General features: G+C 47.4%; 1 protein-coding gene across 1 annotated transcript in view; it reads left to right on the plus strand.

Moving 5' to 3' along the window:
* Positions 1-22,682, plus strand: part of LOC119383411 (mucin-5AC) — a 122,229-nt gene that overhangs the window by 95,890 nt on the left and 3,657 nt on the right. The window contains exon 3 of the mRNA XM_037651523.1: positions 21,184-21,384. Within this exon, the coding sequence (XP_037507451.1) occupies positions 21,184-21,384 (201 nt within the window). The remainder of the gene's footprint in view (positions 1-21,183; positions 21,385-22,682) is intronic.

A 22,682-nucleotide genomic window follows, 5' to 3' on the forward strand; every position in this document is an offset into this window, starting at 1 on the left:
CGGTCGGACGGCAACGCAAAAAGGCGAGCAGACAGGCCGAGGAGAATCCTAAAAAGGCCGGAAAGTTGCGCTCGCTCGTCTTCTTTCTTTGTTCCCTTCCATACGTTGCTCGAGGAGCAAGAGCGCCGTTGCACGGGAGGCTAGCACATCCATAGAGGCACGCGTGTCGCCCCGTTCCGGAAGAGCTGACCGTCGGTTGCCATGAGAGCGTACGTGTTCCTTCAGTCCACGGTGGTATCTACGATTACGCTCAGAATTACGCTTTCTTGTTTCGTTGTTCGGTAGCAAAAGCAGTTCTGTGTACTTGTCCAGACACAAAACCGACGCTTTGCAGAGTAAATTGAGAAGAAGCTTACCCGCCCCTGCAGCAGCTTAGCAGGCTATAGGTACCGCGCTGCTAATCTCGAGGGCCTGGGTTCGATTGCCGGCTACTGCGGCCGCGTTTCGATAGGGGAGAAGAGCAAGAACACCGGTGCAAGTACTTACATTTTGGTGCACGGTAAGGAACCGTAGGGGGTAGAAATGAATCCGGAATTCATCACTACGGCGTGCCTCATGTCGTGGTTTTAGCGCGTAAAGCCCAATGAAAAAACAGCGCGCACTTCACGATGGACAGAGAAAAGAAGACGATGCACAGGCGTTGAACCAACAACTGAAGTTTTATTGTTCGGACACCGCGGTGCTGCGCAGGTGTGGTGACAAAATCACGCAAGAAATTAGAGAAGCCCAAAAGACTGGGAGCCTATAGATAGCTGTGTCAGTACCTCTTCCACAGCCCTCATAGATAAGAATTGCGCTTCCTATCGGTGGTTGGAATATCATGGTTCCTTCTCAATTTCTGCTCCTAATGCGTACCCATCAAGCTTTGCTTCTTTCGTTGTTCCGTTTGTTGTTTATAATGCGTGTTGTGTACTTACCGCGGCCTACGAACAATAAAACTTAAGTTGTTATTTCAGCGCCAGTGCCTCGTCTTCGCTCTCTCCGTCCTCGTTGGATGACTATCAACCAACTATCTCGAGATATGTCATTAACGTGAAAACCCAGCAATTATCATGTAGCATTAAGCTATATACTTTACCGCCCCACTTTTAGTGAAATGTGCTGCGGTGTATCGCCTAACAGAGAAACGACAGGCTTTTCCAGGGGCGTAGCCAGAATTTCATTTCGAGATGAAAAGGAAGGGAGGGGGGGTTCAATCACCTTTATTTATGTTCGTGCGCGCGTTTGTACGTGTGCGTGTATATATAAACAGGCAAAGCTGAAAAATTTCAGAGAGGGGGACGTTTGAACACTTCCCCTCCCCCCTGGCTGCGCCAATAGGCTTTTCCATGCTTTGAGCTGTGACGTCATACGAGAAGTACCGTAGTTCGTACGTTTCTGGATATAATGTGAATGCGTATAAATCTTTATTGGAAATCATGATCCAATTAAGATAACGCATACTGAGGAAAAGTCTAATGTCGGTATGGTTTACACCTCTGGCACGTAAAAAAAGTTCTTCTGAAATTCCTTCCTCTTTCTCTGGCCACTTAAACATGGGATTTGCATATTACTACGATTGATAACTTCACGACGTCGTTATTAAGCTTACTTTCGGTCCTATATAATAGCGAAAACGCAAAACCACGCTGACTCCCACATTATGACGTTGTAGTAGGACACGATCCATCGTTCAGGACACAGTAGGCCGTGAGGATGCTACTTTCGCCCTCTTCCTTAATGCTCAGATAAAAGAGGCTTAATGTGCCACTCGCTTAGTTGAGATTTCCGGCATGCAACCCTGCAACCTGCGCGCATACTCACCCGTACCGCCTTGGCTGCTGATTTTGCTCCCTGATATCAGTAACCGAATTTCTAAACACTTCCTTGATTGTGGTGTTTCATCATCATCGTTCGGAACAACGGACTAGTAAAATGTGTCTTATGAGCTCTCATTGTACCTTGTGCGCAGAAAACAAAACAAAAACAAAAAACCGCAGTAACCTAGCTTTCGGAAGCAACACCGTCGATAACCATGTATTGTGGGCCTGATCTTCGGCTCTGAATGCCAATGAACTCAGTATACGACCTATGTTTACATGCACTGTATACGGATATAGACCACACTGCTCGAACTAGGCAAAGGTAAACCGGAGGCATATATTTCAGACAACGAACCGACAGGCTTTTCCTATAGAGTTTTATGCGCGCCTCCATCCCGCTATTTTGCATTCGCTTCCCGATTTACCCGCTCTGCAAACTCAGCGCCGGCCTAGTTTACGCGGCGATGCGACGCATTGCTTCGTGCCGAATTCGGCGACAATACATACGGGACCACGTTCATTTCATCTTCCACGGCCCTCAGTCTTCCGTATACGGCGGCGTCTATGGAGCCGTGAGAGGCGATCGCGTACACAAAGGGCGTCGGCGACGAAAAAGGAATTCCCCTCAGAATGCGGTCGTGTACGCATCGCTACACCAGCGATGAATGAGTGTTCCTGCGTGGGATAAGGAGACTACAGACGGAAGAACACACACAGCTGCGATGTGTCCTGGGAGCTGGTGCGGTTGGCTGTGACCGTATGAGCACCACCAGTGCCGCCGGGAATCCAAGGTGTTCGCAATGAATAAATAGTTCATACATACCGGAGATTTCAATGGCACATGCCTTAGGCGCACCATCCTAAGGCAAGACACATAAATAGACTCAGAATAGGAGTCCGTTCTCACCCTTGTGTCAGACAGAACGCAAAAGCCAGAAATTCATTTTCCGGTACCAGATTACACCTATATAAGCTTCAGATGAAGTAACTGCGAAATAATCGAGTTTTTTTTTTTCCCCACACAATGTCCACCGAGATATCTCTATAGTATACCGAAAATTTATAGCAAAAATTTGTTTCTCGGTTGGGTCGCCCCATCGATTCGTCATACAATGTGTAACGTTACCTATACGCCGCGCAAATGGAGAGCTTAGGTCCTACGTTCACCTATACTCTTTTGCATTCCAATCGAATAGTCCTGCCTCTCCTTCACTTCAGCACAGTGCATCGGCTAATCGAATATATCGCGTGCTCAGCAATAGAATGCAATGACCGCTTTGCCACAGTCGTACAATATACACGCGTCAATCCCATTGATCTCTCTGTTCCATCTTCGCGTCGGCCCAGTATAGAGGTACAGCTATAGTTATCAAATAAAGGGTAGGCAGCAAGGTTAACCGAAACGAAGATTAGGTTTACTACCCTATTCTGGGCTTTGTAAGAGGAAGACGTAGAATGATAAAAAGTACATCTGCACCGCATATGGTACTACAGGGAAGCTTAAAACGACAAAATCAGATACACAAGGGCGGAAACCTCGATTGCGCTCTTCTTGCGGCGTCTGTATAGCGAAGCAACTATTAATTAGTGAAAAAAAAAAAACACCAACAAGAAAAAGAAAGAACGCGGGCCACGAGGCAGCGGGAATAACATGCTATCAAAACAAGAAACCAACAGAGAGACCTACATAAGGACCTCGGTAGAGCTCAATAATATAGAAACGTGCATTACGTAGACACATGCACACGTACACTACATATGCCATTTATTTGTACGTGTGCGCATATTGTATCATCCTGCACAGCAGACAGTGAGGTGCATAACTACACTAGACATTCGTTACTGCTATCTCAACCTCGACGCTTATCGCGCATCAGATATAGACAGCTGCTCTTGCTCCTCGTGAAACCGTTCTTCTTTCTTCAGTTCGCATCGATAAGGTCGCAACTCCCTCGGCATCGCAACTCCTCATACAACGAAATCTTGTCACGAACGTTACTGACGCTGCAAGCAAAAGTCATCCCCGTCGAACAGGCAGCGTGAGAAGAGATAGAGAAAAAAGAAAGAAGCTGATGAAAAAGGAATCGCACAAAGAAGAGAGTGCTCCGTTCTATCACCTTTCCCGTGCTTTATTCTCTCTTAGTCGGGGCTTGTTTCACCCTCCGCCGCCCTTCTTTTTTGTACCATCCGCGGGACGCCCAACAAACACGCCTGACCATCGCTGTACGACCGCCGCAGCCGCCGCGAGGCGACGCTCGTGTAGATATGCGTACGTACGCACGCACGGCCGCAGCTCTCTCAAAGCGGCAGGTGCATATAGACAGCGCACGCGTAGAGAGGAGCGAAACAAACAAACAAACAAAAACAAGAAAATGGCTAGCCAGTTCCCAAATAAGGAAGCCACCCGCACCCCGATCGAAGGCTTCGAGGGCGGACCTCCGCACCGTCAGCGCAGCAATGTTACAGAAGAGCCGACCGACGCTTCCTGTTGCACTACTCGTCCAGTTCACGCAACGGCCGACGCCGGAGCTGCTGAGGAAGCGGCGCGCTAGAAGTTGCGGCGCCGCTTTCTTTTTTTAACAAACAAGAAGAGCCTCGTCCGGCGTTTTGAAAGGCACCGAGAGGGGTGTGAAAGGTGTGGAGGGGAAGGGAAAAGCTGTCTTCTCTTCGGAGCGAAAACGGAGGTTAACGCGCGCAAATGATGGAGACGAGCGTTTATAAGGACGGAGAAGTGCTCCAGAGGTTGGGTCGATCTGCGTGACCCAGCTGCCATACAACTCTGGTTGGACGACCAAGTTTCGGAAGAATTCTTCAAATTGGAGGCAGGAAGGAGACGAAGAGGCAGTCTTGGTCGGGCGAAGAGCGAGGAGTTCATCTTTCACGCTTCGATACATGGCGCAGGCTATACTCAAACGACGACTACTTGGCGGGTGACGGTCGGTTCGATTTGTTCGCACTTGCTGGCAGACGCGGTCACCGTGGCGGGAGACGTTTCGCTTGGAGCTGTGGACTCGAAAACCCCTTTAAATAGTAGGGAGCCATTTCGTTTATTTTGTTAAACCCGAACGCATGTGTATATAAGGCAACGAAAGGAGGCTTACCAGAACGAGGAGAACACGTTCAAGAAACGGAAAAACTAACCTAGACGAAGCGGGTCGCCCGAATGGTCAAGTTAAGTCGTCGTGGGTGCGCGGCAAAAACGAAACGGCCGTTCACTTCGAGAAAATCGACAAGTGTGAAAGCGAAAACAGATACGACAATTACGAACAAACTCCAGTGATTGGAGTATATCGAGCCAACAAGTTTGCTTTGCGCACTCACCGCTTACGGTGTTTACGCACACCTTACCAAACTTCTACTAGCAAGTTAGCGGTATATTTCGAAACAGCGCGTAATGCACCCCATGTTTTGTCCACCTCAGACGCGATAATAGGATCAGTAGAGAACTGCGATATCGATTTTTATCGCTTAGTCGCTGAATTTTAAACTCGATACTTTAATCCCTTCGCAATTTGAAAACAATAATTCTTTTTTTTTTCAAAAGTGCATAAAGAAAATCGAAAACCCACTTGTTGTGACTGTTGGATTTTAATGTGTGCTATTAAATGGAACAAGCCTCGCCTAAATCGGCGAAGTATATGCTGAGGAAAAAGTTTCAATTTCCGCGTATTTAGATAGCATCAGCCCGCCGAGTTAAAGCTATAGACCTTGAGGCAGTTTCCGCGTCACTAGGAACGTCGAAGTCATATCGCGCGATCTACGATACTTTGTATAATAAAACGTGATCTCACTCACATCCACAAGATTGTCGCCAATATATTCGCCCGTCTCAGCTAACAGCGGTGCAATCGATGCCGAAATTGAAGTAATCTTACGACTTCGGTTACGCCTATAAATAGAGGCAAGAGATTCCCCTGAGCCCGACGCATAACTCATGTCGATCTTCTAGGAGGAAAAAAAAAAAGACACGTGACGCGTAAGTATAACGTGCGAGACGCGCACGGCGTATACGTATATAAGCGTGAATATATAACTCTCAAAGAGTGAACTCGAAAGCTGGCCCCTGTATCATATCGCGTGCGCAGCACGAGCAGCTGAGCGCGGGCCGTCGTGTAGCGACGGGGCACGACCGTAAAAGGAACCCTTGTCTGCCAGAGCCCCCTTCTTACCGTGTTTGTCTGGTTGCGATCTAGAAGCTTCAATGAGCGAGGAGAAAAGAAGAGAAAGCGTTTCCTGATGTGCCGTCAACATTCACTGCACCGAGGCACGCCCTGAACGAAAGACCTAGCTCACCCTATACATGCAGGTCTTGCTCTTATTTTTTTTCACCCTTTACTTTCTTCACTTTCGTCGTACCTGCCTACGCTTGTCTAAATCGCGAGGCAAGCGCGCTAACAAATGAACAAACGAGCATCGCATTCAGTCCTATATACTCTCGCCTTGACACCGAAATTAAAAAAAAAGAAGAGATAGACACTGGCAGTTCTTCTGACGTGGGGACGCTGGCTGTTGATGCAGTTCAAGCTGTTCTAGATAGGCGACTGCCAATGCTACAGACAGCGGATATCGCTAGCAATTTCGTTGGCAGGCAGCCGCGCCTCCTCTAGCCCTCTGTTGAGTGATTATAACTATTGCAATTTGCCCTGATCCTGCCTAAACTATTATACGGTGCCTTAGGGCTAAAATGCATCCAAGACGTCAGATATAACTATGTGCGAGTGAGTATACTGCAGTCGAGAAGCTATCCCCTGCAATGAATGAAACGATTATATATATATGTGCATGTGTGTATGTGTGTGTGTGTGTGTGTCACTGTGAGCCAAACGCTCTACAACTACATATCGGCTGATTCTCTTTAAAAGTGAAGGGCAATTTGCGTAAACGCTGAGTGAGGCATCACCGAGTTACTATGACGGGCATTTACGCTCACGTAAATCAGACGATGACACCTGCAAACGGTGTGTGGACTGTAACAGATTCAACTTACTAACAATTATTAGTGGGGTTTAACGTCCCAAAACCACGATACGATTAAGAGGGACGCCGTAGTAGAGGGCTCCAGAAATTTCGACCACCGTGGGGTTCTTTAACGTGCACCTAAATCTGAGTACAAGGGTCTCAAGCATTTTCGCCTCCATCGAAGATGCGGCCGCCGCAGCCGGGATTCGATCCCGCGACCTTCAGGTCAGCAGTCGAGCACCATACCCACTAGACCACTGTAGCGGGTCTAGTTAGTGGGTACGTCAGTACATCACTACGTCAGTCTTGTGCGGCACATGGGATCACTATCAGTCTGTCCAGACCAGGGCTGGGCAGTATCGCGATACAAGAGTATCGCGATAGTATTTCAGAGATACTTTTGAGTATCTGTATTTCTGTATCGAGATACATTTGAAAAATGTATTTGTATCTCAGTAGTGAAATACATTTACGATGTATCGCCTGTATCGCGATACTATGCAGGACACGGGTATCTCGTTACATTGTTTTTTGCGTCGTAAATGAGTTGAGGCGTGTTTCCAATGGGGGAATGACATGCTTTTTTTTCCTTTTTTGTGCCAAGACAAGCAAAGGCGCGCCGCTGGTCGCCGGCAGATAGGCCGGCGATGGTTTCCCCTCAAGCACAGAATGGTCCATGTGGTAAAGCGCGCGACGCCGCAGACGGCAGAATCGCGGGGACAGTGTTGTCGGCCTCTGCCGACGAAAGTCGCTGTGTCTCAAGGTCAGTGCAGCGCGCCTAATTTTTTTAGGGTGGCAAGCCATTACTTCGCGACCCCCCGCGCGGATACCGCCTTGGAACAGGTTTGCAATGCTTCGCGTGCGTTCAGTTCTCAAAGCGGCGGTACTTACAAAAGCAGTTCCCGTAGGCGCGGCGGAAGTGACTAGAAGATGGCTATCTTTGACGCGCTTTCAGCCACCTCTCCAATGTCAGGGTGCGTTCCTAATTGATTACATGCTTGAAACGGTCTTTTGTGGTAGCAGGCCCCCCAACCGCCGGAGCCGACTTCGCATGTTGCGGCTTTCTGAAATGGGTGCTGGTAGCATCGGTGGTGGTGACAGCTTCATTGAAGCCGACAGGGTCAGACGGCTGAGGATTCCGAATACGGGGACCGACTTCGAATTATGAACAGTCAGAACAACCCAAGTGAGGGCGGGAGTGTTTCGGTATCTAGATGACCCGAGAAGAGATATTGCCACGCTGCAGGGCAATCCTGCTATGAAGGCGGTATTTATTCACTATAACACGAATTTGTGCTCGCCTTCAGCGGTAGACAGACTTTTTTTCTTTCGTGAGTCTTGTGCTGAGGCTGAACCGACGCTGTTGGAAGACAGCCTATTTGAGAAGCCTACACAGCAACCTTCTCAGCAAAGCAGATCTTCAAAATAAATGTGTGCTTTTTCTCAATTCACTGGTGTTCATTAGTGATTCGAGTGATTTCCTTAAAGTCTGCTATTTCTAGCATAGCTTAGTTTGTACGACAAGTATGTCGATTTCGGTGTCCAATCGTTGTTACTGTTGCTGTGAAATAGTGCATTTTTATTGCAATTGATACTTGTAATTATGTCATTATTACTAATTATGTACTTTGTCCGCTCCCCTCCCCTGCAATGTCTTAATGGCGCTGAGGGTACTGTAATAAATAAATAAATGAACTGAACGTTTCGACGCGCTGTAACTTTAATTACAACATTATGCTGCACTAATAAGTGTCTTCGCGTAGTATGAGCATCCTTGAAATAAAAAAAAAGTATTCCAGTATCTGTATCGCTGTAACTGTATTCCGGAATACTTTTTTCGTCTTATTGCAAAAGTATCTCCGAAATATCCCGTTACGTTAAAGGGAAATGTATCTCAGTATCTGTATTTTAGGCTTCCAGTCCGTGTATTTCGATATCTGTATTCCGGAATACTTTTCTGAGTATCTCTGCCCAGCCCTGGTCCAGACTGAGTTAAAACTATACACCATTGCATGAAACATGCAATTAGCGACGCGCTGTAATTCAACTGATTATGCTTCAACGCTCAACAGAACAACGATAAATTGCTGTCGCAGAAAGGTCGCGCGAAAGCTGGGTTCTCGTTACCTTTATAACCGTGCCAGAACACCCTGTGCATATGCATTGCGTCCTTCCGTCGATATTGGCATCGAAACACACCGTGCCACTTCCGCGCTAGATATTGTTCCGTGGCCCCGGTTTCACCTAGTGACGCCCGTGCGTTGCGCGTAAGCCTCTCGCAGGAAGGGCGCGCGGTTCGCACGCCATAAATTCCTGACGCCCTTTCCGGTGTGAGAAACGGCAGTCCCCCGCTTGCTTCAACGTGGCAGCCCATAATAATGGCAAAGAAGATGACGTTCCCGGGCCCTAAGAAGCCGCCTGCCATTAAAGTTTATTAATAGCCGAGTCCCACACGATGCGGCGCTGCAGGTGGCCCTGCGTAATTAACTAATTGAAGGTGCGCTTCTAATTAGAACTCGTCGTTCAACGCGTGCCCGCTGCGCGCCGAATTCACTTCCGTAGCGTCACTATATCGTACCCTATCATCTATATATTGTTTGTAATGGATCAAGGTATGGACGTTATCGAGGGCTGTCAGCAGGGCTAGGCAAAGATACTTTCAAATTGTATCGCGATACGATACAAGATACTCAGGCAAGAAGTATTTGAGATACAGATACAGAGATACCACAACGCCGATTGTATCCGATACTATACATTCCAATTGTATCTTAACCCTTTCGGCCCTGGCGTCGTCAATTGACGACACCGCACGAAAGTTCCCCTAGCACCTCGGGAATGAAACCAAAACGGCTCATTCTTGGGGAAATACTTCTTCAATGATCCCCACTGTGATTGACACCAAAATTGAGACATATTTGCGGAGCTGGAAGCCACAAAGAAGAACACGCTTGACCGAAGTCATGGGTGGCGCCGAGGCGGGTCAGGTGAGGCGGCTAAGCGCCGTTTTCGGGACGTCGTACAGAAGCTATTTCAAGGAGTATCACAATGAAAAATGAGACGTGGTTCACATTTTGTGTCATCTAGTGAACAGCAGAAATAAAGAAACCATTTTCCTAATTTCACGACCACTGAGCCCTGATGACCTAATTTGATTCCATCCTAATTAATCTATAGATACTTGCACCACTGGCTCAATTTTTCGTTTTCAATCTTCTGAGGTCCTAACTATTAGGAAAACACGCACAAAAAATGTCTCCGGCGAAAATAAAAAATCCAGGGCTGAAAGGGTTAAGATACTTCGATACATTCGGAAATTTGTTATTATATATATATCTGCATATACGGTAATGTAGCACTAAACGCCGATGCAGAAAATGTTCGCTTGAAAGTTTAATAACTGCGACCAATTTTGTTTCATTTGAATGAAATGTCTGTTAGTATCTCCAATTCGTATTTCTTGCTGAAGATATATTACTTTTGTTCCGAAACAACTTATTGGGGTTGCTTTAGTTGCTTACCGTGACATCTCTTTGTACACTTCGCTAAAAACAGTTTTTGCTTGACGCTGTTGTAATTGGGTAGAGTCGATGCTCTGCTTGCTGACCTGCTAGCGGGCTGCCATCTTCAATAAGATGCCTCGGCACAATGGTGCAAATACAGTTAAGTTCTACCTTGCCCGTAAAGGTATGATGGTTTTCGCAATACCTGATCACCGGACAGATGTACATCAGTGAGAACGCGGGTAACGACATTCTTTGCGACGCATCTTGTTTACGTAGATGACATAAAACTGCAATTACTTTTATATTCTACTTGCTGCCGTAAAGCGTTCGTTAGCGACGTACTCAGTAATGCGCGATCTTCGAACAATTTTTCATTTATGAGAGGACATCTGCAGCCCAGAAAACATGTCAGACGTGTTCTATAGTTGCATTAAGTGCCGGAGGACACCGCCGCTATTCACACTTTATTGCCACTTATGCTCTGATTACCTGGTAATTAGTAACAGTAAAAATATTCAGAGAAGACTAAGAAAGAAAAACAAATATACCTAAGTAAAATAGAAACGCGGTTCTGTGTCAAACACAGAGAATAAGTATCGGAACACGATACAGGCGGCACTCCTAAGAGCTAATCATAATTGTTGAATTTAACGTCCCACAGAACCACGATATAATGACAGACGCCATAGTGGAGGGCTCCGGAAATTTTAACCGCGTGGTGCTATAAAACTTAAATATAAGCACACGGGCCTCGAATTGCAGCCGCCGCGACCTACGGCTTAGCAGTCAATCACCACAACCATTAGACCACCGCGGCGGCTAACCCCTAATAGCCATGACAATTAGGCATTTAGGGCAAGACCACAGAAAATTCAGTGCCTATGTGAAATAGCGTAAACCGACTCGTTGAGACGCTCATTAGAAAAACGGAGCATTTTGTATAACAATGTTTCTCCAATTCCTTTGCTAACATCTTTGAGATGGCTCCTAATAACTTACGTTATCGTGAAAAAATTTCGCTATTTTACTAAGCAGTAAGCAGAACTTTTGTTACTGTATGCTCCAAGCACGCGCAGATTATTATACATATGTTCTCGTCGGCTTGACATAACAGTAAACTTGAGTAGAATATAGGTCTGTAAACAGCAGCAGAAATAATGCAGACAGCTAAAAGTAAGAATAATGAAGAGAGCTTACGTTGCCAGCACATTAAAGACATATTGCCGTAAGCAGACCAGAAGAAAGCAATACAAAGAGATAGGGGACGTATCGGATGACAAAGCACAGCTTAGAAAGAACTTGTGCTAACAATCCAATTATGATTTTGAAAACGCACTGAATAAAAGACAAGGAGACGTACGCCAAGATAGCTTCTGTTAAGTGAATACTAGTTCTGTTAAATCCAGCATCGGTACCGGCGGTGCTATAGCTGTTAGAGTCTTATTTGCATATAAGTCAGTCTCATTGCATCTAAGTCAAACTTGCATCGACGAAGTCGTTCAAATCGCCGATGTGTGAAAGCCACGAGACGCAAAGCAACCCCTTTTCTTGCATTCTTCAGACTTCGTAACGACGCACAACGCAAGATAAACTTCGATTACTAAAGTCCCTCAATAAATTCAAAAGTATCGAAAAGCTTTCATGAAGCCGACGGCGCCCGCGATAGGCTGATCTGTGACACGTGACCTTGCCCCGCCATGAAGGTTCCCGCGCCCCGGGAGGAGAGCGCTCGCTTCGCCTGTTCCGCTATGCACGTTGTGCGGTGATTTCGTTCTGGAAAGTCCGATATGCCTTGTTGCTGCGCGTTTGGGTGCCGGACGGAAGACGGCAAGAAGTTATTTTGCATCCCGCGGGGCAAACAGAACCTAACCAGAAGAAAAGTGTGGTTGCACAGAATTGGACGGAAACACTTCGAACCGTCGGCCACTGCACGACTATGCGAGGTAAGTAACGCGACACAAAGGCGCAAGAAAAAGCATACGCGTGCATGTGCCGAGCTGCAATAGCATTTTATTCGTGCGCGCTGGTTTTGATGGCCCACATTTGTCGAGATTATTCATTCTAGTGCTTTATGAACCCGCTGACGTAGGTCATGCAGTACGAACCTAGCATGCAAGTAAATAAAGCGAGGGAAGCGCACTAACTCGCCGACAGATATCCGCATTGTGTTGCACGCGATCAAAATTTGTCCGCCGCCGTGGTATGACAGTTACTGCGGTTACGGTGCTCGGCTGCTGACCGGAAAGACGCGGTTCGATCCCGGCCTCGGCGGTCGCATTTTCGATGGAGGCGAAAATGCTAGAGGCTCGTGTACGGCGCGTATTCAGTGCACGTAATAGAATCCCAGGTAGTCGCGAAATTACAGGAGCAGTCCACTACGGCGTGCCTCTTACTCATATCGTGGTTTTGGCACGTAAAACCCCAGCAATTATTATTATTGTTATAGCGATAAAAGTTCATAAATTTCGGCAGTGAGTTCTACTGTTAGACTTTTCTATCTCTGCGCGCGTTGTTAACTTCGTTTTACAACATGTTGAGAAAGTCGTTTCCAAATGCAATGTAATACGAGCGCGAATAAACGAGATGTAAACATGCCAAATGTAGGCGATGAAACATTTTTTCCGCTCTCTTTTTCAATGTTTATTTGAAATAAAGGCACAGCTTTAGCATTTTGGGGACTTATTTCGGCCTTCATTATACAGTCAGGCATCAGTAGCTTTTATTTCCTAGCATGTGCAGATATTTTTCCACCAGCTGAATGCCGTGCTTTAACCTGGGCGTCGTCTGCTACAGGAACTTTCTAGGTGGCGCGCGCGGCAGATGTCGCTACCTTAAAAATTATGGAGGGACCTTATCGATTACGACACTACAGCGGCATCACAATTTGTGTAAAAGACACCGCACGCATTGGCGTACGCGGCACAGGATAGTAGCTAAGAGCCAAGCGTCATATCACTGACACAACTAAAAAGAAAAAAAAAGAAGCCGTGAAAACAAAATGTCGTCTGGGAGTATATGTTCGCGCGTTTGTCAGGACGACGCGAGCGCCACCACGTGACTCTGTCCCTCAATAGAGAAGCTCAGAGCTCATCACCTGCCCTTGCCGGAAAACTCTGACGGAAAGATAAAATAATGTCATTGTCTTTAGTTTTAATCTGGTGGCTTAGTGGGAGCAGTATCAGCTTCAGAAGCGGAGTTCAACCAACGTTTATTGTTTCGCACCGCGGTGTTGCGATCGCAGTATCTTGTATCTTAAGATACACGATACATTCTTCAATGTATCGGAAATACAGATACTGATACAAGTCTTGCGAGACGTATCGCGATACAGATACAAGATACCCAAAGAGTATCTAAGATAGTATCGAAGATACATGTATCTTCGATACTGCCCAGTACTGGTTGTCACCACCATCTGGTGCAACGGACAAAAATGAATCGCATTATCGGACTAAGTTCGTTTTAGATGGAAATATTCTAAGCGTACCGGTATAATGCTTGGTGACCTTTAAGGACACAAATGAGAGCTTCAGCTTCGTGTGGGGGAGATCGGATGGTGCTGATTACAGATTACCTTGTACCCAAAAGATGAGCGCTCTGATCATAGGCGTGCGCAAGGTTCCCCCACCCTACTAAGTCAATGTATGGGGCAGATTTTGCGCCCCCCCCCTCCTCGTAGGTGACTAGAACGGCCAATGTACGGGGCAGATTTTGCGCCCCCCCTCTTAGGTGATTAGGGGGGGCGGCTGCCCCCCCCTGCCCCCCCCCCCCCCCTGTGCGCACGCCTATGGCTCTGATTAAAGAAGGAGTGATGCTGCATGTCATACAGTACAGCGCGGAGCAAGACAAGTAGCCCAAAACGTTGAAGACGCTTGTCCCTTTTCCTGTTTTCCTTCTTCCTGCATCGCACTGCACCGCCTCAACAAAAATATGGAAAACCAACTAGCCCAAAGCGTTGCTCATCTAAGTCATGCATTATGTTATATGAGCGTATAAGTCGTGCAAACTGCATAAATAATTGATCAATATGTAAAGGTTGTCCTTACAATGAGAGGGAGATGAATTAATGAATTCAGTTCGCTATATTTTTTGGAGTGAATGTCATGAAAACCAGTTACACGTGGATGCGGCTGTGAATAGAGGGTCAGGCTTTCACAACACAAGTTGTTGAAGCCACAAGTTGACAAAGGTCTGAACAATCTTTTGAAATCGCTTATTTTATTGCGATAGAAATTAGATGGACACTCTCGGCTGGTTTTTGCCGTCACCGTTATGCCCCGGATATGTATATGTATGTACATATAAATAAAAGCCACCAAGAAAAATAAATCAGAAGAAAAGAATTTCCGAGGCGCGCCACTAGGACTCGAACCTTCGACCCCTCGCTCCGCAGCGTGCTGCTTTAAACAACTCGGCCACGCGACACCGGCTGTTTAGCATAACAACGGCGAGCTATTTATATACACCATTTAACGCTAACGTCACTTAGAGCTTGGAGGTGCTTCAGTGTGTGCAGTATCAACCGCGAGATTGCCCGAAGGGCGCGCTTTAAAGCAACGTTCCTACATTTTCCTTCAGACGCGCACTAAAAAGTGGTCCATTTCTGTACCCACTGACGATGTGGAACGCCGAGTAAACGAAACGTCATCATGTCAAAGTGAGCCCGTGTCACTTCTAGCTGTTGGATTCTAGAGGACGATGCTGTCCACACGTTTAACTGATAGATTACTTTGTTGATTCAGTAATTTCTCTTTTGCGTGTACGCGCTGTTCCCCTTTCAATCGCCGACCACTACGTTCGACTCGTGTTCACACTCCAAGAAAAGAAAATGAGTCCTTCGACTCTTTTTTGTGAGTTCTGACTTGACGCTTATACGACTCTTTTTAAAGAGACACGTGAACTCTCTCTGCAGATCATTACACTCTCGTTCGGAGAGTCGTGAGTCTCAAAAGAAAGTTAACGTGTCTCCTTAAAGTGAGTCACATACGTGACATAACCGGAATACCCGAAAAGAGTAACACATACTATTTTATTTTTCTTAGAGTTGTACAGCGACGAGCCGGAGATGTGCGCCCGGGCTACTCACAAACTGACCCTAAACTCGCCCGGCCTCCGGCTGGTCCAAGCGTGCGCCGCGCTGCCGCGTTTTTCTTGCGCTCTCCGAGCGCTATTAGGAAAAACAGGACGAACGCTGGCGGCCACTTTTCTTCTTTCTCTGCGCCCGCCGGGCACTGCCCAAGAACAACACCAACAAACGGAAGCCGCCCCAGGCCGGAACGGAAGGGGCGCACGCGCGGTTCCCCTCGGTCACATCTCAGGAAGTGTTTCAGAGCTCGCCCCCACGCACCCTCCTCCGCCGTAAAACAACGGTATACCTACAACGTGTCCGCGAAAGAACAAAGACCAGCAGCACTGCTCCTCCGTTCTTTCGGACTCCCGGCTCTTCTTCTCGCGGTGGTCGCCGAGGCGTTTGTGCTGCTTGCCTTCGCTATGCGACCCGGCCCGGCCCCGGTCGTAATTAGCCGGCCTGCCTCTTTGTGAGAGCGCCGGTGGTGCTTTCCTGCACCGCTGTAGCGTTCGCGCGAGGCACGCTCTCCAGTCTTGACACGCGAGCGTAGCCCGCGCGAGTACTGATGAATCTTGTGTCCTGAAGTGGCCCAACACTTCTAAACGTGTTCTCGCAAAGGTTCGGTGGTGAATATTTTCGACGCTCTGTATAAGAAATTCTACATTAATCTTCTAAGAATAGCTCAAGTGCTCTATTCACTGCAACGTAGCCAATTCTGACTATTAAATCAGTCGCTATAGTATCGTTAAAAGAGTGTTTCATTCATTGAGGCCATTGAGGCCATTGACGGTCCAAATCGTCACTGCAAATATACAAAACGTCGTATTGCGGTGCTGCAGATTAGCTACGACCGCAAGTGGTTCTTTAACGAGTGAACTCTTAGTAGAGGAGCTTTTGTGCATTCTGTCCCCCTCAGAAATGCGCAGATCTTTTCGTTGAATGCTCCTGGCCACCTGTCCAGCCACTTTCATAATTATATGTCCACCATCACAACAGCCTGGCGTCTATGTAGCGAAGATTTTAACGCGAGAGCTCTTTGCAGATACGGGCCTGCTTGGTTTTTTTTTTTGTTTTTTTTTTACGCAGTGCTGCAGTTGTATAAATACGAGGCTCAAGCACGAACTGATATTTCCAAAGCGATTTATGTAAAGACGTTGACCATAAAGTAAACGGTAATTGCTCTGACCACCATGACAAGCTTGACCTTGTTGTCACCCGATCATGAAAATCTATCAAGATGCGTGCCTTTCTGGTAAAGCTAGTTCTGCACCACAAATCTTGACGCGTGCTAACCTAACCAAACTAACAGGGCTTCTAAGCAGGCACACTGTCCGTTGTCCGTAACGTTCAAGCCCACTACGTAAGCGTCCACCCGCATCTTGTACTTTGCCCCCGTTACTAAAAAATACGTCGCAATTCAAACACACACACACACACACAAACACACACACACACACACACACACACACACACACACACACACACACACACACACACACACACACACACACACACACACACACATGCGCGCACAGAGAGAGAGGGAGAGAGAGAGAGAGAAAACGAGAGATGAAGGGGATATAGTTTAATTAGGGTAATCTAATACGAAGGTATAGTACGATTTAGTCACCCTTTGGTTTCCAAGCGTCAAAGTAGCTTGGCGTCACAAATTGGTGCGCAACATTTCTCGACCCCATCGAGCGATGTTGTTTAATGAACCCAGCAGAAGTCTACCTGGCCGTAAACGCCTAGCATGATTTAACAACACGGATGAACCGTTGATTGGCACACACATGCGCGGAACACGCGCGCACCACCCACTACAAAGTTGCTCACAAAGTTGAAACTACCAATAAAACTACCAATAAAAGAGAGATAACATTACGCGTGCCTTTGGAGCCACAATAAGCAACGTCCAGAATACCCACCACTTGACAGTTCGCGACGTCCTCAAGATCGCAGTCGACCATGGATCAAGACTAAAAAAGCGGTCACACTTTCAGTTAAAGATCTGCTCAACTCGTTCGCACCGAACTAAAGAAAGAAGCAGAAAAAAGCAAGCAGCAACGGTCATTCGCACGGTCCGCAGCTTCCTTTGCGCTCTTTTTTTTTAAGCATCCGCGTGGCCTCCATGATCGACGCGAAAAGAGAAGCGCTTTCGATAGCCATACGACGCGTCCAGCGAAGACTCATATCTGTTGGCTCCAACCGTCCGTGCATCGGCCGAGGCGACACCAAAGAAGGAACAGCTGGTTACACCATTTGGCTCGCCCTCGAAAACTGCAGGGTGGTTGTGCTGCAAGTGCCGCGAACGGCGATGCCTCGTACACTGCATAAACGGCCACCGCACGGATAACACGCGGCCCCCCAAAAGGCAAGTCGCGTCGCCTTGCAACAGCCGTGAATTGCCGCGCGAAGCGGCGGAGGCGAATGGCGCCCGTCCCTATTCAAATGCAGCGGGCGAGCGGAGCGTAAAAAAGTTAAACGTACGAATATAAGCTGTATAAGCCATGCGAGAACGCTAAGAAACGTGACAAACCGTAAGAGTGAGATCCACTCCTGTAAATACCACTCCCGTCTCCTCTCTTATTTTTGCCAGGTAACCAAAACTAGGCTGTACCGCTGCACACCAGCCCGTCTCGACGGCGCTGTCGGCTGCGGTTCCGCGCCATTTTATCGCCCATCCTCCATCTCCACACCCACCCACCCTGAACCCGCTCGCTGCTTAGTCGCGAACAAAAGACACTATCATCGGTCTTGTACCTTCCAGAGACCGAGGCGTGTGGTTGCACGCTATCTTTTACACGCGTATATATATGCAGCACGTGAGCATACAGCATCGTAGGGCCGACGTATACGGTAGGCGTGTCTCAACTGGGCGCCGAGAGAACTGTGCCCGCATCTCGGACGGAACTGAAAATAGACGCCCTGAGGCATGCAGAAGCGAAACGAGCCTCTTCACTAGAAGAAAAGTCGGGCGGGGTAGCTTATTGGTTCATAAATTTCACTTCCTTCTAGGTTTAATTAACCTGGCTATCGGAACAATCGCGGGTACGAAGAATAGCGCACGCTAAGCGTGATTTATATGCGACTTCTTACGGTTATCGAGAGCCATCCGTGCAGGTTCACACGTGCCCTTTTTGCGTGCTGCAGCTATACGGATTACACTGAAGACGTGATTACACTGAAGACGTGCAGCTATACGGATTACACTGGGGGAGACGTGAGAGTATATTTTTATTGTTGTCTACCGCTGTGAACTTATCGTTTCATAAGCAACCATGCAGCACACGCAAGCGTACTTATATATAGTGAACGTAACGCCAACGTCCATGACACTTCATACAATGTGGTTGCGGCGATGGTAGATGAACGAGGGTTTAAACTAGTGACGCAATATACCTTTGAAACATATGATGCACCCTTCTAGAAACACGCCTGTTGCATATGTTGGCATGTAGATGGCCTTTCATCTTCAGCATTATATGCAAGAGTCATTTTCGGCTGTTGGATTTCATGCAGTTGGACATGTGGGCTCAATATACTCACTTTTGCAAATAACGTTTATTATCAAAAACAATGTGGTGTGGCTAAAGCTGTTTTGTGACTGTGCGAGGGACAGATGCGATAGAGAGATGTGTGAAAGTCACAAGGGACTATGGAATCAATGTTTTGCGAAGCTCACTGACGTTCAGTGGACATTCATTGCAGAAGCTGACAGCCGCGTTAAGAAGCACAGAAGGACAGGCCAGTCAGTAAAAAGATATCCCTCGCTTTATTTATTTATTATTATTTTTTGCGAAGAAATCAGCCATTTCTCAGGATTTTTCTCCGAGTATTATTGTGCTACGGACCAGGCATTGATGTCACATTATATGGCATCTCAGTTACGTACGACCACATACGTAATGTTCTAAATACGTCGCTTTCATTTAGAAGCATTGATTATGCTTATGTTCCAGCTATTATGACATTACGTCAATGCTGCACGAAGTGTCACTGTGAATGGTTCAATAGTTTTTGGTGCCATGTCGGCATCCTCGAATAGCTGTCACAAATATACCAGTATACCAGGGGCATAGCCAGAAATTTTTTTCGGGGGGGGGGGGGGTCAACCACGCTTTATGTATGTTCGTGCGTGCGTTTGTATGTGTACGTGCGTGTATATATGCGCAAGCAAAATCGAAAAATTTCGGGGGGGGGTTGGACCCCCCCAACCCCCCCCCCCCCCCCCCCCCCCCCCCTTGGCTACGCCCCTGCAGTATACCTCGACGTTTACCAGCATTCATCGGTCGTAATGCGATGGACGACTGATCGGTGCAAACGTCCGCACGTTTACCAAGGAGTTCAGTGCAATATCGCAATGATTCAAAGGGTCGACACAAGCCCGAAATAGGAGGAACCGTTCGAATAGGCATGGGTATGAGGCAGTGAAATATGTACGCCTACGACAGAGCGTGGTGAACGTTACATATGCATGCTTCATCGGCATCATCAGCCTGTTCTACTACCACCGCAGAACAAAGAAGGCCTCTCGCAATGATTTCCATTTCACCCCCGATTCCATGCTTAACAGGTGATAAAGAACTGGATGCCAACCTAATCCTGTCTGGTAGTGACACTGGTAGTTGCAGTGTGCCCTGGTGCATTCTTTGGTTTAACCTTGTGTTTCATCGTGCTGCCAAAGAGGATCCCAGAGGCCACGTAGAGAGAAGTGCGTGACTCTGCCATGTGCCCCGACGATCCCAGCTACTCAAAAAAAAAAACCGCTTGCTCTTTCAACGAACTATCCTGACAGTTAATTGGCCCTTATCTTAAGTAAACTTATGGCCCCATATTACGTGTGTCCGATATAACTCTTAGCTTGAACCAGAACCATCGATTTCATACCAGCTCTATTTTTAACACGAAAGTGTTTTATGCCGGGGTCCACCACGGCTCCACTGACGCATTTCCGTCACGGATATGACGTAAGATATAAAGACTAACATATGGCAAAGAAAAAAACTATGAGAAGAAGTTCCGTCACCGGGAGTCGAACTTACGACCTCTCGATCGCCAGCGTGCAGCACGAAACGACTCCGCCACAGACGGCATGTTCTCTGCTATGCTAACGTCGAGCTATTTATGTACACCATTTGCTGGTGGCGGTACTCAGATATCGGCGGTAAAGCGTGTTTTCGCTAGCACTAGCGAGATGGCGCGAAGGGCTCGAAGAGCGCGCTTTAAAAGTCGTCCCCCACGCGAATTAGCGCGCGCCTCGACAGGACGTGGTCGCTCGTTCGGGCGCTTATCTCGTGATCTCGGTGGTTTGTACGTCTTGCGCTCTGCCTGCAAGTTTCCGTTGAGAGCACGAAGGTCACCTCGCTCACTGCAGCGGCTGCTTTTGCGAAAGGAGCGCGCTGCTCACACAGAAATAAGTTACAACTGTGACAGTTCGCGCTCATCCTGTGTATGTTCGTTCCGCGCGTCCTTTGTGCTTGAGCACCGCATTGCAAGCTTCGAGCGGCTTGCCGTTCTTCGCGTAACATTACAATTTGATGTTTAACATTCATTCCTTCGCGCTTGGGGCGAAAGAATGCCCAACAAACGCTCAACTACGTCTGTGAAGACACGTTTCACTTTCGTGTTACCGATTCCTTTGACAGAGGGATCAGCCATGTTTTTTTAGAAGACATCTTTTCCGAATATTCGAAAAACCGGAAGTAAGTGCTCGACCGGAAGTGTTTGGAAGAGAAACAAGAGTGTCGCTTGGTGCTCGCGTCACTAATGAGTGATATCAGTGACTCAAGGTTAGCGTCCGTATACTTGCGCATTCTTACGCGGCCTTTCTTCCTGCTGTGCGCAGGTGCCCGCGGCTGCAGAACCGACCGACGCTTCTGTGCGACATCATCGAAGACAAGCGTCTACCGTTCCCGGCATGCTGCCCGCGCATGATCTGCCAGCGCCACAAGAAGCAGCCACCGCCAACGCAGACGCAACTCAAGCCCTTCACGCCGCACGTCAGCGTCGACAAGGAGCTGCGCAAGATACCTTTCGTCCTCAAGAGGTCAGTGAACATGCCCACAATTCTCTTTTTCTGTCCGCGAAGAGAGAAAATCCTAATATGGAAGTCGAAAGTTAAAGACACGGTGAAAGTTAAGAATGGGACAAAGCGACGTCAGCCGCAGCTCTTCATCATTTAACACTTTTATTCATAATTCTTCTAGTCGCAAGCAAGTCTAAGCGCTAACTGAAACACTGACTGCTTGATCTTTCTTAGATAACGTTGCTGACGGGCTGAACGAGAGAAAGAGAGACAAGGCAAAGAGGAGAGTTGTCGATGTCAACCACATTAGCGTTCGGTATACTATAACCTGCAATGGTAGAGAGGAAATCAGAACAGAGAGAAAAAGAAAGTACGTGAGTACTGCGCGCAAGGGGCTGACAGCACGATTACAGATTACTCGGACAATTGTCCTTAGACAATGTGAATAAGTATGCGGTGCATTTAAGACATTGTAAGGTTTAACGCACTGAAACTGGATTAGCACTTATGAAGGAACGCGAAATGAAGGGCTCCGGAATGTTTTGACCACCTGGAGTTCTGCATCGTGCCCCGACAGCCCGGCATACGGGCGCTTTCGCATTTTGCATCCACTGAGACACGGCCAACGAGGCCGGGAATCGAACCCATGACCTCGTGCTCAGCTGCACCACGCCATAGACACTCATAGGACACCGTGGTATACGAAGCAAATACACGAAGCGGTGTAAGGAAGCTGGATGGCTGCGAAACGTATTCGACGATGGTTGTAGTTTTTCAGATAGAAAATAGAAAGTGAGCCGGTCGTACGTGACCACCAAGTCAAAGTTAGGTGCAGTGTTCCTCCATAGACATTCATATTGTATACTCTCGGATTTGCGGTCATGCCTAAAGGGATGACTTGGTTGTTTAAATCAGCGTCAGAATGAGGAAATGATGACAGCCTTCAAAGAGCATCTCTCGCTTCAGCGTTACCCTGGCGTCGCCCATATCCCTTGGTGCAAACGTTGTCAGTAGCATTGCAGTCAGGCTTGTTGTCCAGTTAGAGTCAGTATACACTTATGAAGGAGCGGACCATATATAAAGAGAAGATTTGTCATATTTCCTTGTTCATTATCAGGTATACTAAGCGAAGCCAGATGATAACATAAAGAACATGGCATGTAACGACGGAACACCAAATGACGTCGTAAGAACAATCCACGAAACACTTCCTGAACAATTTCTGTAACACATCTCGGCAATATTGTTGTAAGTTTGCTGTTCTTGCATTCTTTAGCCGAAACGCGGCAGTGCAAAAAGAAAACAACAAATAACGCTAC

The sequence above is a fragment of the Rhipicephalus sanguineus genome, chromosome 2 (genome assembly GCF_013339695.2).
Source record: "Rhipicephalus sanguineus isolate Rsan-2018 chromosome 2, BIME_Rsan_1.4, whole genome shotgun sequence".
NCBI classification, from domain to species: Eukaryota; Metazoa; Arthropoda; class Arachnida; order Ixodida; family Ixodidae; genus Rhipicephalus; species Rhipicephalus sanguineus.